Source organism: Triticum urartu, chromosome 1A (genome assembly GCF_056163025.1).
Source record: "Triticum urartu cultivar PI428250 chromosome 1A, HENAU_Tu73, whole genome shotgun sequence".
NCBI classification, from domain to species: domain Eukaryota; kingdom Viridiplantae; phylum Streptophyta; class Magnoliopsida; order Poales; family Poaceae; genus Triticum; species Triticum urartu.
In genome coordinates this window covers 330,292,328-330,307,301 of record NC_141873.1, presented here as the reverse complement: position 1 = coordinate 330,307,301, position 14,974 = coordinate 330,292,328, and the positions used below count along the sequence as shown (strand labels likewise).

General features: G+C 42.6%; 1 protein-coding gene across 4 annotated transcripts; it reads left to right on the top strand.

The window, feature by feature from the left end:
* The first annotated feature begins 4,828 nt into the window (after positions 1-4,828).
* Positions 4,829-14,493, top strand: LOC125510389 (DNA mismatch repair protein MutS, type 2). Of its 4 annotated transcripts, XM_087520264.1 has the most exons (20): positions 4,829-5,141; positions 5,239-5,370; positions 5,994-6,161; positions 6,398-6,481; positions 7,184-7,234; positions 7,649-7,705; positions 7,782-7,864; positions 8,289-8,412; positions 8,500-8,559; positions 9,958-10,200; positions 10,389-10,472; positions 10,544-10,691; positions 10,966-11,093; positions 11,211-11,258; positions 11,682-11,812; positions 12,359-12,441; positions 12,901-13,004; positions 13,310-13,380; positions 13,702-14,012; positions 14,110-14,493. In XM_087520264.1, the coding sequence occupies exons 1-20, from the start codon at positions 4,932-4,934 to the stop codon at positions 14,286-14,288; spliced, it is 2,499 nt and encodes an 832-aa protein (XP_087376390.1). In that variant the 5' UTR covers positions 4,829-4,931; the 3' UTR covers positions 14,289-14,493. The 4 variants fall into 4 exon arrangements, with proteins under 4 accessions (XP_087376390.1, XP_087376395.1, XP_048531508.2 ...); XM_087520269.1 differs by lacking the exon at positions 6,398-6,481; XM_048675551.2 differs by lacking the exon at positions 4,829-5,141 and having other exon boundaries at positions 5,998-6,161.
* The last annotated feature ends 481 nt before the right edge of the window (positions 14,494-14,974 follow it).

The window sequence follows — 14,974 nt, the reverse complement described above, 5'->3', positions numbered from 1 at the left end:
GTAATGGCGCCATGGCAATGTTTCGGTTCCGGTACTCGATTGAGATACCGATGCAAAGGGGAAGTGTGAGGATGCGTGCAAAAGATGGTGGGGCGCTCCCGGATACCGGGTTCCCACGGTTCGACGGCGGTGTCAACGAGGGAACAACTAACGTTCACGGGCGGATACAACATCCAAACATGCATCTCATACAACACGTCACATGCATACGGTCCACGGCATCGTTCCGGCGGATAGACCTTTCAAGGGTGCATTTTCGAAGCGAGTCGAGTTCGATGCAATGAAGGGGAAGTAGACGTTCTCGGGACGGTCGTAGAGGAAGTTGTTGCACTTGCAAACTTGTCGGATCCACGACGACGGTAGTTGTTCACGTCATAGTCGCACAAGTTCCCGTAGATGTTCGGGGTCACGGCGAGGTACTCGGCGTTACGGTGCGGTGTAGAGGTACATGTCGATCGTCGTCGTGGTACTTGGTGTTTTGTCGCACCCAAGCGACGGTAGTCGTACCCGATGCGATGTGGACGTAGTTGTACTCGTGGCCTTCAGTAATGGAACTTGGGCGTAGTGGTACACGTTGTCGGGGTACTCGTCCCATCACCGGGTGTAGTCGTTCATGTTTGGAGGGGAACTTGGCGTTCTTGGTGATTCCGAAAACGGCGGTAGATGTACTTGGTGAATCCACAAGGCGTTCACGGGTCGTAGTGGAACTCTGACAAAATACACGGGGCGGTCTTGGCATGCAACGAGCACGACACGATGGGAATGGAGGGTGGCGCTGGTCGTCTGCTCCAGCGAAGCAGAACGACGGCGCGAGCGGGCGACCGACCTGGTGTCTTAGAGTAGTGGGGGAAGGCAGTGGTGAGCGACCGGATCGAAGGCAGAGGAGGTCACGGGAAGCTGGTCCGGCGGGATCCGGGCGAAGGAGGGCCGTCCTGGGCGCAGGTCGCCATATCGGGAGGCGATGGCGCCGCGGGGAAGATGGAAGGCCGAGGAGGTGGGCGCCGGCAGCAACTGGCCCACAGCAAGAGGTGGGGTCGGAGACGTCACGCTCCGGGTCGCCGATGTCCGGCAGGGCCGCGGCGGTGGCCTCCGGCGAGGGAGCCAAACGGAGGCGGGGCGAGACGCAGGTGGGACTCGCACAAAGGCAGCCATGGCATCGAGTGCGAGGAAGAAGCCCAGGGCGCGGGGCTTCGAGGCGAGGAGGAGGCCATGGCAGGAGGCGCGGCGGCGCTCTCCGGCAGCTCGAGGCGAAGGTGAACGACGGCGAGGAGGCCGACGGGCTCTGGCCTGGTTCCCTGGACCGAAGGAGGAGGGAGGGTGAGGGGCGCTGGAGGGAGAGATGGGGGCCAGCAAGAGAGAGAGAGGAAGGGAAGGAGGAGGTCGAGCGAGATGGGATCGGGCAGCGCTCTCCCTGGCGGCGCTGGGTGGAAGGGTACGAGGGAAGAGGGGATCGGGCCAGGGGTGCTAGGGTTAGTGGGGGAGGTGGCCTTGGGGCCGGCCCAGTAGAGAGGAGGGGGTCAGCTGGGCCTTAAGGCAAAAGGGCAGGCCTGGCAGGCCTAAGAGGTTGGGCTCTTCTCTCCCTCTATTTGCTCTATTCAAAAACAACAGAAAAAGAGGAAGAAAAGGGAAGAAAAGAAAAAGGTAGAGAAAGAGTTTGGGCACGGGAATAAATTTCCTAGACTCGCAAAAATGCGCATGTTCCAAGAAAAATGGAGTGGGCATTTTTGAAAGTTTAAATTCAAACTCATTTGATTTAAATTCAAATGGTTCGAATAGGAAGTGAGGGTTAGGAAGGTCCAAAAATGTTCGGATTTTTGGTGGAGCTCCGGAAAATGATGAAAGAATATAAGCAAAGTTTGGGGACCAAACTTGGAGCGAGAAAAGGCATGTGATTATTTGCAAGTGTGTTCATGGGTGATTCCAAAAATGGAATATTTAATATAGCTCCCTAATATCGGGAGGATATGTTATAAAGAGAATCATCATGTGAATTCCCTTGATTTAAATGGATCAAAGATCCATGCCATTTATTTAGTTGAGTTAAGAAAGGAAATGACATGATGGCAGGATGACATGATGCAAAGCACATGATGCAAAGATGAATGCAACAAGCAGAAACAAATCACACAACGAATCTCGGAAACCCTGGAAGGCATTTGAAGCTCCGGTCTTGGGGCGTCACACCTAAGCACCGGTCCACCCACATATCAAATTATCAAAGTAGCAAACACAAATCGAACCAACAGGATGAAAGTGACTAGATGAAATTCCCGTGTACCCTCAAGAACACTTTGCTTATCATAAGAGACCGTTTTGGCCTGTCCTTTGCCTCAAAAGGATTGGGCTACCATGATGCACTTTTGCTACTACTATCGTTACTTGTCGTTACAAATTATCTTGCTATCAAACTACTCTGCTACTTACAATTTCAGCACTTGCAGACATTACCTTACTGAAAACCATTTGTCATTTCCTTCTGCTCCTCATTGGGTTCGACACTCTTACTTATCGAAAAGAGCTAAATTTTATTCCCTATACTTGTGGGTCATCAGGCACCACGGCCACCGGAGGCAGAGGCGATGCGCGATGGCTGGAGGCCGAGGTCGGCGGACGAAGCAGCAGCGGGCAACGACGGGCATGGGAGGCGCCCTTGTGTGCGCCCGTGGCGTCAAGCACGGGAGGAGAGGCAAGGCCGCGATGAAGCAGTGGGGAGCTTGGTAGGTATGGTATGGTGGACACTTGAAAATAAGAGTTGGGTTTAAGGGCTTTTGGATGCACAAGTAGTATCTCTACTTAGTGCGGAATTTTTGGCTAGCAAAGATAGGGGGAAAGCCCCACATGTTGAAGGACCTATGACAATATGACTTCTGTGTGAATATAAACAAACATAAACCATTAAGTTGTCTTCCTTGTCCAACGTCAACAATTTTGTCATATAATATTTTGATGAGGGCTCACAATCACAAAAGATTTCTAGGATAGTATATTTATATGTGAATCTTCTCTTCCCTTATTGATTCTTTCATGAGTTGCATCATTGACTAATGCTATGTTTGTCAATCTCTAATAAAATTTTCTACTTATACTTTTCCTTATGTGGTGTCATCACCTACCATAGGATTAGTACATGATCTTTTCTTTATTTATTTCCTTTCTTTTATTTATTTCCTTTCTCTTTTTCTTTCTTTCTTTATTTTATTTTATTTTCAACATGAAAGTAAAGAAAGCAAAAAATCAAACTAAACTTTATTATATAACTTGCACATGATTACATGGATAGATCACTAAGCAAACTCTCAAATAAGAAAGGATCGAACTAAACTTTTATTCATCTAAAGCAAAGGATCGAACTAAAATAAGTAAAGGTAAAAAGATAGTGGGATGATACGATACCGGGGCACCTCCCCCAAGCTTGGCGGAAGCCAAGGGGAGTGCCCATACCCGATACTCAGTTTTCTTTTGGTGGTGAAGAAGATGATGGTGATGATGAAGTGATCCTATCCTTAAGGATCGAGAGATTCTCCAATCGACGGATGACGCTCCGGAGATGGATGATATGCTCTTGATGTAGAATATTTTCGCGAGTGAGATACTTATTCTGTATGTGAACTATTTCAATGTCGCGAAAAGCTTCAATCTCAGCAGGAGTAAGGTGAGTAAGGTAGGGCTTAAGGATATCCTCTTCCTCCTCCTCGGCCAGCAGTGCTTGTGCTGCCACCGGGGATGGATCTAAGGTAGCTTTCTTGCCCTTGTCTCCCTTGACGGCGTCTGCAGGCTCCTCCCGTTTCATCTCGATCTTCACCAACCAAGCATCTTCTTCCATGTTGTTGGAGGAGCAGGAAGACATGATGCCTGGCTTGATAAATCTGAGCGAAAACAGTAAGAAAAGAGAACACAGAATTTCTTCGCGATACGGTGATCAATAGGTTCGGGAAGTATATATATATTTCTTTTGAAAGAAATATGCCCTAAAGGCAATAATAAAGTTGTTATTTATATTTCCTTATATCATATAAATTTTTATTATTCATGCTAGAATTGTATTAACCGGGAACTTAGTACATGTGTGAATACATAGATATACAGAGTGTCCCTATTATGCCTCTACTAGACTAGCTTGTTAATCAGAGATGATTAAGTTTTCTGATCATAGACATGCATTGTCATTTGATAAATGGGATCACATCATTAGATAATTATGTGATGGACAAGACCCATCCGTTAGCTTAGCATAATGATCGTTTAGTTTTATTGCTATTGCTTTCTTCATGACTTATACATGTTCCTCTGACTATGAGATTATGCAACTCCTGAATACCGGAGGAACACCTTGTGTGCTATCAAACATCACAACATAACTGGGTGATTATAAATATGCTTTATAGGTGTCTCCGATGGCGTTTGTTGAGTTGGCATAGATCAAGATTAGGATTTGTCACTTCATGTATCGAAGAGGTTTCTCTGGGCCCTCTCGGTAATGCTCATCATTATAAGCCTTGCAAGCAATGTGACTAATGAGTTAGTTGCGGGATGATGCATTACGGAACGAGTAAAGAGACTTGCCAGCAACGAGATTGCATTTGAGTGTATTGGTTGACAAAAAATTCCAGATTTTTTATTCTTTTTATATTTTTCTTAAATTTATTGTTCACCAAGAGCATACGGGTCCGTGTTTAGAAATGAATATTCACATAAGAATGGACACACAAGCGTAAATCGTGTACATCAAGCCAAACTCTAAGATGAATAAATCAGATGTTTTTTTAAAATAAAAACTACCAATAACTCTGTGTTATTAAAAAAAAGTCTCCTAGCTAGCCGCGGAAACACCTTCGGCCGTGCATTCGCCCACGCCCCTGCACCCCAGCTCTATCCAAACACACCGGCGCCGTTTGCTCCTCCCCGCCACTGCTCCCCTCCACAGCTCCTCCATGCTTCGCCTCTCCGCCTCTTTCTCCCTCCTCTACCCTCCTTCTCTCTCCCCGTCCGTCTCCCACCCCCGCCCGCGCCGCCTACGCGCCCTCGTCGTCGCCGCCTCCGCCTCGCCTTCCGCCCGCAGCCTCCGCCTCCTCGAGTGGGGCAAGGTTTGCCGCGCCGTCGCTTCGTTCGCCGGCACCGCGCACGGCCGCGAAGCCACCGAGGTAGTCGACTCCAGACCCCTGTAACTCCGAGCCCTTCCGTTGCCCGATCGCTCATGATGCATGGGCCTCGCCTCTGACGCGCGACGTGGTTGTGCAGAAGCAGCTGTGGGGTGTGGAGAGCGTGAGCTATGAGCGGAGCTGGAAGCTCCTCCGGGAGACTGAGGCGGCGGTGCGGCTGCTTGGCAGCTCCGGTGGGGCATTGGATTTCTCCGGGCTGGATACCGTCGCGGTGAGGACCCATGTTTGGTGTACTAATATGCTAAGGAGGCCACGTGTACTGACTGACTTCAGTACAGAGTTACAATCAAATTGAATTTATACAGCATTACTGTGTGATCGGCATTTTGGCATGCTAGTTAAGGTATATAGTAGGATGTGTTTTACTGTTTCATTTTATCCTGGCTTTGAATTATCTCTTCAATAACATCTGATCCATTTTGAACTATGGTAACTATGTTTTGCCTAGATGAACGTAAAATTATACGTAGTACCAAATCATGAATGTGAGCAAAATAGTGACCAAAGCACGCTTGCTCCGTTATCTGTTTGTTGATCTTAATGTTTTATCATCATATTTTATAGCACTGTTCTCTGCGTCTCATTTTGCTTTATATACTTACTCCCTCCGTTCCTAAATGTAAGTCTTTTATAGAGATTTCAATATGGACTACATACTGAGCAAAATGAGTGAACCTACACTCTAAAATATGTCTATATACATCCGTATGTAGTTTATACTGAAATCTCTAAAAAGACATATATGTAGGAACGGAGGGAGTAGATGCCAATTTTCCGGTTATGCCAGTATCACAAATACATTCTTTGAGTTGTGCATTCTCTGTTTAACTGAAGGTAGAGTCAGCAATAAATTGTGTCTCTGGTGGTTCCGTGATTAAAGGCCAGGAAGCAATGGCAGTGGTTAGCCTGATGCTGTTCGTTGAATCCTTGCAAGTAACTATCAAAGCTGCTATGAAGCAAGATGAAGATTCATATAATCTGTTACTGCCCCTTACAGAAACAGTAAGCTCATATAGTTTTACTCATTGTTGATCTCTTGCATCTTTTGGCATCTGTAGTACTCCCTCCGTTCCAAATTAGTTGACTTGAATTTGTCTAAATACGGATGGATCTATACTTGTTTGGTGTCTAGATACATCCATGTCTAGATAAATATGGGTCAAGTATTTTGGAACGGAGGGAGTACAAATATATGTCTCTCAGTCCAGTAAGCTGAATGTTCTTCCACTGACCTGCAGATTCTAGATGCTGTTGTCAGTAAGTCACTAGTGAAGTCTATACAGGATGTCATAGATGATGATGGCTCCGTGAAAGATACTGCAGTTTGGTCCTTTCATTCCGAGTCTACTTTTGTATTGCTTTGGGATGATGTGATACTAGTTGTTATTTGCTTGCAAAAAATAATACTCATACTAGTTTTTATTTCCTTGCAAAAGAATACTACTTTTTACCACCATTTCAGTTTGAAGTGAATTCTTCATTCAGCGTGTAGAAAATTAATCCCGACTTCTTATAAACAGTAACTTGACTATGGAGGATTGAACATGTAAATGAAAATTATCCATATTTGAAGGTCTGTGCCCAAGCAATCTGTCATCCTAACTTTCCAGCATTAACCCAAAGGAAATCTGAACATGCTATCTCGTTCCTTGGTAACATCAAATACACTATAACTGTAGAAGTCAATTTCAGAACTACCTTTACTAAGTACTCCAACCCCCCCCCCCCCCCCCCCCCCCGGTCCAGAAATACTTGTCGGAGGAATGAATGTATTCAGACGTATTTTAGTTCTAGATACATCCATTTTTATCCATTTCTGCGACAAATAATTCCGGACGGAGGGAGTACATTTATGGCAGCATGTAGTCATCATCTGTTAAGTGTATATCATACTGGTTTGATGCAATCTATACTGACCATCATTAATAAAACACTTTGAAAGGCTGTTATGATCCCTGATCATACTTACATATTCCATTTGAAATATTTCCTTTTAACTAAAAATAATTATTTATTTTTTGCAGAGCCCTGAGCTAAGACGATATCGAGATCAAGTTCAGGCCCTAGAGAGCAGGGTAGGTGCCTTTGCAGATTTGTTTTGCTTAGCAAGGGCAGCTACATGCGTGTGCAGCAAACACGTTGCTGTGAATTTTCACTCCTCCTGTACTGTTGAAGTTTCCCTTGAATTCATATAGTCACACAAGCATGACACACATGAAAGCTGGCAACCATGGCAAGCATAGCATGCAAGCATTTGCACATTGCTGAAAACACCATGCTTTAAGTTCTCGACCTGGAGGATAAACTGCAGAAGAAAGTTATGTGATCTATAAATAAAATACCAAATATATCTAGTGGATTTGCTTTCCATCATTAAACTTTGGAAAGGAAACAAAGGCTATGTTCCTCTTAAGTCTTAACCTACAAACTGCATCTGTCTGATGGTAATATTGCTGATGGATAATTGTTATATGCTGTTACCTTTTCAGTTATGCCAGCTTATGGATAAGTTGATACGGAATGCAGACAATGAAGCTTCCTTGTCGGTATTGTTTCATTCAACTCACTCATTGCCAGGGAAACTTATGTGCAGTGAATTACAAAACTGCTAATTTTCTTTAGGAAGTAAGCATTGTAAATGGAAGATGCTGCATTAAAATAACTGGGGATAAGTCTTCAAGTTTTGATGGATTACTACTCTCCAGGTGTGCTTTGCTAAAGAAGATTTTTGTTTCATCATTTGGTTTCGCTTTATATGAGATAGTTTTGTTTAAAATCTTATTTATATGCCTGCTTTGCGCTGACAAATTTCCATAATGCTGGGAGTTTTTAAACTTTGTAGTATTAGCACTAAAGTATATGCTTGGGATTTGGATCACGAACATATGAGATTACCTTTATATCATCTGGCGCATACTCATCTTTTTTGTTAGTACCGACATCCTGTAAAAGGGAGTCTGCTAGGAGAACCAAAATCTTGGCTCTCTCTTAATTTTAACCCAACTTCCGAGTTTTGACCAATGTTTTTTTAAGCATAGTTTTGACCAATATGTATAGTAATATGCGTATGTGTTGAATTTGATTTGGCTGTTTGACAGTTGGTATTGATCAAGATTCATATGTATGTAGTGGTTCAGATGCTGGAAGTATGATAGAACCAATTGTTGCTGTTCCACTAAATGATGAGCTACAGGGCGCAAGAGCACTAGTGGTTAGAGCCGAGCTTGAAGCTTTATCGAAACTGACTGACAAGGTTTGAAAGGTTGATCGATTTGGTTTTGCTATTTGGCTATTTGCTGTATTCTTATCCTTACACTTATTTTTCAATTTTAATTTGCAGATTCTTCTTGAGCTTGATAATATTCAGATTTTGATGCAGGAAACAGTTACACTCGATAAGGTGCTGTTGTTTTTCATTACCCATTTCCCATGAAAAGTAGTAGTCACTGATATTTTTATTTGACATAATCTATTAGCACTGTAGGGTTCATACTCTCAAGAGCTCTGACTAGGATTTTTTTTCTCGAACACATGTTTAAACGTGCATCATTTTGTATTAGAAGAAACACAAAGAAGTTGCAATACATCGGCCAAAACTGTGAAACACAGAAAAACATTGAAAACTAAACTGAAAAGGGAAAAATGAAAATGGCAAAATTGTACAGGGCAAGGCAAAAATGGATAGGCCAACGCCTGAGCAGCCGGCATTGCGAGGATTACTGGTGCAACACAGTCTGGGGGTCTAGAGTGCACTGGTAGCTTCCTCAGTTCCTTGGCACCGGTAATTCTCCACTGCTCAGCCTTGTCGAGGATCAGATCCACAAGGTCGCTCGAGACCGGCCTCATGTTATCAAACACACATGCGTTTCTCATATGCACAGCCACCAAACAATGAGCATGACGAGGGAGCGACCCCTTCCAACTTCTCCCTTGTTCTGCTTGTCGCATCCGCGAACCAATGATAGAAATCCTCATTTGGCACTGGGCAGATTGCCTCGGTGCCATATTCGTTAAGCACTTTGAACCATATCTTACGAGAAAGCACACCTGTGTGCAGATGGGAGACGGATTCATCATCTTGATCACAAAAAGGGCACAGTGGCAAACCTCGGCGAGCAAAATGATCAGCAGTCCAGCACTGGTTCGCTACCGCCCATCCAGGAGAAGAATTTCATCTTCATCAGTGCCCAGAACTCCCAGTATTGCTGCCACATGGGGTGGTCAACCATTTCTTCAAAGAACGCAAGGTAGGCAAGTTTTGCAGAATACTTGCCTTCAGCTGTCCAGTGCCACTTCAGCTGGACCTCGTATCTGGCGAAGCTCATGCAAGTAATATCACACACCCAGCGTGTTGCCTTGCAGACAGTTCACTATCGAGAGATACGCGTGCGCCTGCTGCCAGGACAGTGGGAGCAAGCAAAATAACCCTTTCCAACTGGTATCTCTATTTGCTCGACTCTAATCGTACACCTGCTAGCCTTGTCTGGCCATCACCTTCCTCCCTGCGGGACTGCAGTGACCTTTCACCGCAGTAACTCATTCTGACAACCTATGCAGCAACTGAACATTCAACATTAAGGGAAGCCACAAGACATCTAAACAGTTCCGATACTTACACAACACCTCCTTCAATGAGATATCTCACCATTTCCCATCGTCCCTATTCCCAAATTGTCTATCGTGTTTACAATCACATAGTGCAGCAGTTTCATAAGCATTTAGTTTTTTTTAATGCATGCTTAGTTGCTTGCTTACCCCAGATTGTTTTGCTTAATATGTATGCGCACTTGCTTTGCAGGTCACAGCTCGTGCAAGATACAGTATAGCATACGATGGTACACTTCCTGACCTGTATTTGCCAAACATTGAGCATGGAATTGTCAATGCGGCTAAAGATGAGCCTGCCAGTACAACTTCCTCAGCCCAACTTACTAAGAGGCCATGGAAACTGTTCATTCCAAATGCATACCATCCACTATTGCTCCAGCAGCACCAGGAAAATTTGCGTCGTACAAAAAAGGATGTTGCAAGTGCCACAGCGGTTAGTTTCCCCAGGACCACCTTATTCTACTATCATTATGCAGAAAATTTGTACTCATTGATAGTGAGAGTACATTTTTTGTTTACATCTAATATACTTTAGACTAAAACATCATCTATTCATATGTCTTGATGGGATTTTTTTATCAACCTACAGTTATCCAGTTCTCATTTTGCTTCCTGTTGTAGGAGATTCGTAGGAGGAGGATATACGGACAAGATATCACAGAGGAAGATCAACTGGCTTCAGAACTTGATTTCATGAAAATTAGGGTTAGTCCTCGTTTGGGGGTAAACAATGTGTATTAGCACTTTCATTGGATAATTTATGTTTCAGTTTGCAGGTTTCTGAGCTGGAGAGGAACCATCCGATCCCAGTAGATTTTATGATCGCGGAAGAGACTACTGTTTTGGTCATAACTGGCCCAAATACTGGGGGAAAAACAATCAGCTTGAAGACGGTTGGGCTGGCATCGTTAATGGCCAAGATAGGTAACTGGAACAATGAAGTTGAGATCCTTTCACTGTTATGATTGTGATCATAAGCTACACCCTCAAGCTTTCGTAGAGTATGCCATTACTGATTTTTCTGTATCCTTGTAAATTTGGTATGCATTGATTGCATTATCAATTACACACTTTCTGACATGACTTGTTGGCAGAAAATTGAAGATATGGAGTATTTTTCTGCTTTCAACTTACTATTGCACACTCTTAATGAGTAAGCAACCAGCATTACTTGCATAAGTTTGCCCTTCTGCTGTAGGTCTATACATTCTAGCTTCTGAACCAGTTAAAATTCCATGGTTCGATGCTGTTTATGCTGACATTGGAGATGAGCAATCTTTGACCCAATCACTCTCAACATTCTCTGGGCATCTGAAGCAGATTGGGGTATATTTTAGTTTATCATAATCAGTATTCTATTAGTTCTGAATCCTAACTTATTAGTCCCGTACTTGCAGTAAATCCTTAACTATCCGTACAGCATCTGAACCTTCGTTTTATTAGGCCATTCGCGCTCAGTCAACTTCACAATCCTTGGTCCTTTTGGATGAGGTGAGTACTTTATCATATGCCTTGATAACTATTTGATTAATTTTGATTCGTTAATGTGTATTAGCTTAGTGGCAGTATGATCGTAAAGTTGGGCTATGGATATTGTGGTTTCTAATTTGTTTTTGTGCCGATGCCGATTCTTGTCTATTCTTCTAACTGACAAAAACTGTCATGTACTCGGCAAGCCGTTTTAAAAATGAATGCATGTTTCTCAGTTCTGGAAACTATCAAACACATGTAACATCTTTTTTTGTCAAAGTATTCAGTACATGTTAGTAGTTCAGGACGCAGTACACATTACACCATTAGCCCAACTCATTATGGAAATATCATGGATGACATGGACTATCTCATTATCTATAGTTGAGTCTTTTCTCTGTAAAATACTAAAATATGATGGCAATGCCTTATTTTTCATATTAGGTTGGTGCCGGGACAAATCCACTCGAAGGAGCTGCTTTGGGGATGTCTCTCTTGGAGTCTTTTGCTGAAGCTGGTTCCTTTCTGACTCTAGCTACAACTCATCATGGAGAACTGAAAACACTGAAATACAGGTTCCAAACATTTGAAGCTGATTTTTTCCTGGCATTATGGTCTTGACTCTTAACTAATTAGTTTAGTTATTACGCCTTTGTTGTTATTCAAATGACACTGTTTGTGATACCTTGTCATCAACCATAAGTGTTATTTCACTGATATTCAACAAAAGCATGCCAACTCAACATGATTGCAAAACTGGAAGGACAATAACTGTATAAGTCTACAAGGTCTAGTACAGGTTATTGTTGATGGTTACAATGTCATTTTCAACTTAGTTTCTTGTATCTACATAGAATGCACTCCTGATTTTACTCGGGCTTTTCACATTTACGTGATAAGTTTCCTTTTGTTGAGTAATACTATTAAAAATGCTGTTCTTGAAGCAATCACTATTTCCCCCAGTTTACACCAGGTGCAAATTTACTTGCGTGATTTCATGGAATTTATGTCCAGAAGATAATTTTAGGAATGCAGCAATGTGGCTTATTGTGTGCCCTAAATTACGAGTAACTCTTATCCAATGAACACTGCATCATTATTCGTTATTTTAATGCTTTCAGCAATGATTCATTTGAGAATGCATGCGTGGAATTTGATGAAGAGAATCTAAAGCCTACGTTCAGGATACTTTGGGGAATACCAGGTTAATTGCTTTATATTACATGTTCCTTCTTCGATCATAATATGGTGGTGCTTGTTTGGGTGCTCTGATGTCACTGCCCTTAGAAGATGCTAGAAAGCCCTACATCTCATGTTTTCTACGTCAAAAATCACACAAGGTGACCATTAACCAACCCCACCTGCCAGTTGATTGTTGGCTTGTTGAATCAAATATGCTATGGCAAAAAGGTCATATTCATTCATTCTTCAATTTCTAGTGGACCAAATAGTGAGGCCTTCGTCTTCTTGTAAATATGTGGCATGCTGTTCTATCCTGAGGATGTCAACCTAGCTGACTAACTCCATATTAAGGATAAAACTTGCTCTTATTTCATTCTTGTTTTTTAAGGTGTTATATAGGTATCGGAACTGATGTCTGCTAAAACTAGCTCTCATTTTATTTTTGGAATTCTTTTGTACTCATGTTTTGTTACGCATATAGGGCGTTCAAATGCAATCAATATTGCTGAAAGGCTAGGTTTGCCCTTGGATATTATAGAAAGTTCTCGGCAGTTACTTGGAACAGCTGGTGCAGAGATAAATGCGGTAAGTTCGACAGGATCATGACAATCCTTTATTTCTGAGATTAATATTGGCCTTTTTGTATTGTGAAGTGGCAATTTGGTTTTATAACATCGAGTTGCTCAGATGCTATAATATTTCGCGTGTTACTGATAAAAATGGTGTCTTCCCTGGCACTGGAAATTCTGTTATTTGCTTGAGGATATGTGTTCTTATGTTAGAGACTCATCCGTATATTGCTTCAGTTAGAATCTGCAAGGTCGAATTCTTCTTCGGTCTGGATTAATACGATTTCCTGAACAAGTCCATCTCAAGTGTTTGTTTTGCAGTTGATTATGGACATGGAAAAATTCAAGCAAGAATACCACGAACAACTTCAGCAGGCACAACATTATCTTATGTGAGAACTTCCTCGCTGGTTTTATGTACATTTGAGTATATGCTGCAATTTTCCCCTGGAACGGATCCCTGTTTGCATGTCATATATGCATTTAAAGCTTGTACTACAATCTTTTAGTAAGGATAAGTTTAACTGATTTTGAGGTTTGGTGTAATGAATGCTCCGCTAATGTTGATCTGCCTTTCTAAGTGAATTTGTAGTTCCATTACACAGAAGTTTAGGCATTTTCTGATGCATTAGTTTGCTTATTAGACTATTATAGTACTCAAACTCAGTCACAGCAGAATTGCTTATCTTATATGTCCACTTATTGCGTATCAGGCAGTCCAAGGAGCTTCATAATGACTTGGAAGTAGCACAGAAGAGCATTGTAGATCACAGTACCGCTCAGAGAAAAAGAAAGTCAAGAGTAGTTTCGGAGTATGCTGTTATGGCTCGTTCGATCATTCATAAGAAGTTCCAGCAGTACAGAGAATCTGCAGTAGCTCAAAGAGTGCTAGAAGAAGAGAAGGCTGCGGAGAAAGCCAAATCTGAGGGGGCGAAAAGCCCCGAGCCATCTAGCACTTCTGCCCTTAAAAAGACGCAGAATACAAATAGCATCACGGTCGCAGAAGCTAATGGCAAGATAATAGGTTTGAAACTCATCATTTTCATATATATTATTATCTCCCTCCCAGTCCCATGTAGTTCGAGGACAAGTTAATTAGCTAAGGTTTCCTTTTGAAATAGATGAAGATGGTGGGATCCCAGAAGTTGGGGATTTAGTTTACGTTCCTAAACTCAAGAACCAAGCTACCGTAGTCAAAATAGATTCGTCCAAAAATGAAGTGCAAGTCCAAGCTGGCATGATGAAGCTCAAGCTAAAGTTGAAAGATGTCAAGGTCCAGAAGCAGAAGACATCAAGATAAAATGGTTGCTCTACCCTGCAATAGTATATAGAGATAAGTATGTAAATGTTGTTCAGTTCAATATATAGAATTTCCCATTTTGACTGTACTATAGCCATGTGAGTTTAGACCCCTAGTTTGCATGTTAAATTAGCTGCTTTCTCTTTGACATGATGTAAATGTTTTTCTTTTTTTGCTGAAAAACTTCTGATCTATTCATCTTCAATCATGGTAATAAAACGAACACCAAAAATAATAAAAATTATATCTAGATCCGTAGACCACCTGGCGACGACTACAAGCACCGAAGCGAGCCAAAGGCGCGCGCTGCCGTCATCGCCCCTCCATCTCCGGAGTCGGGCACAACGTTATAGTAGACAGTCGGAAAATCATTGTGCTAAGGCCCTATAGAACCAGCGCACCAGAACAACCGCCGATGAAGAATAACGAAGATTGGAAGGATCCAAACCAAAGACATGATGTAAATGTAATTGTTAATGAGATACTTGCCCCATTTCTTTGGTTTAGTTGGAATACCAGTGGTGAATGCAGTGTGGTCACTAAGGGTGTGTTTCGTTCGGAAATGAAGTGTAAGTGTAATGAAATGTCATGGTTACGTGCACAGTTTTTATATGTACCTGGCTACCTGCACAGTTGCACTAGTTGGGTGAAGGGCATATACATTGGGAGAGCTGGCCTTCCAGAGC

Excerpts from the sequence above, each read along its gene's own strand:
- LOC125510389 (XM_087520264.1), top strand. The coding sequence starts at position 4,932 with ATGCTTCGCCTCTCCGCCTCTTTCTCCCTCCTCTACCCTCCTTCTCTC. Across the intron at positions 6,482-7,183 it reads GCTCCGTGAAAGATACTGCA|AGCCCTGAGCTAAGACGATA; the intron begins GTTTGGTCCTTT and ends TATTTTTTGCAG. Across the intron at positions 7,865-8,288 it reads GATGGATTACTACTCTCCAG|TGGTTCAGATGCTGGAAGTA; the intron begins GTGTGCTTTGCT and ends ATATGTATGTAG.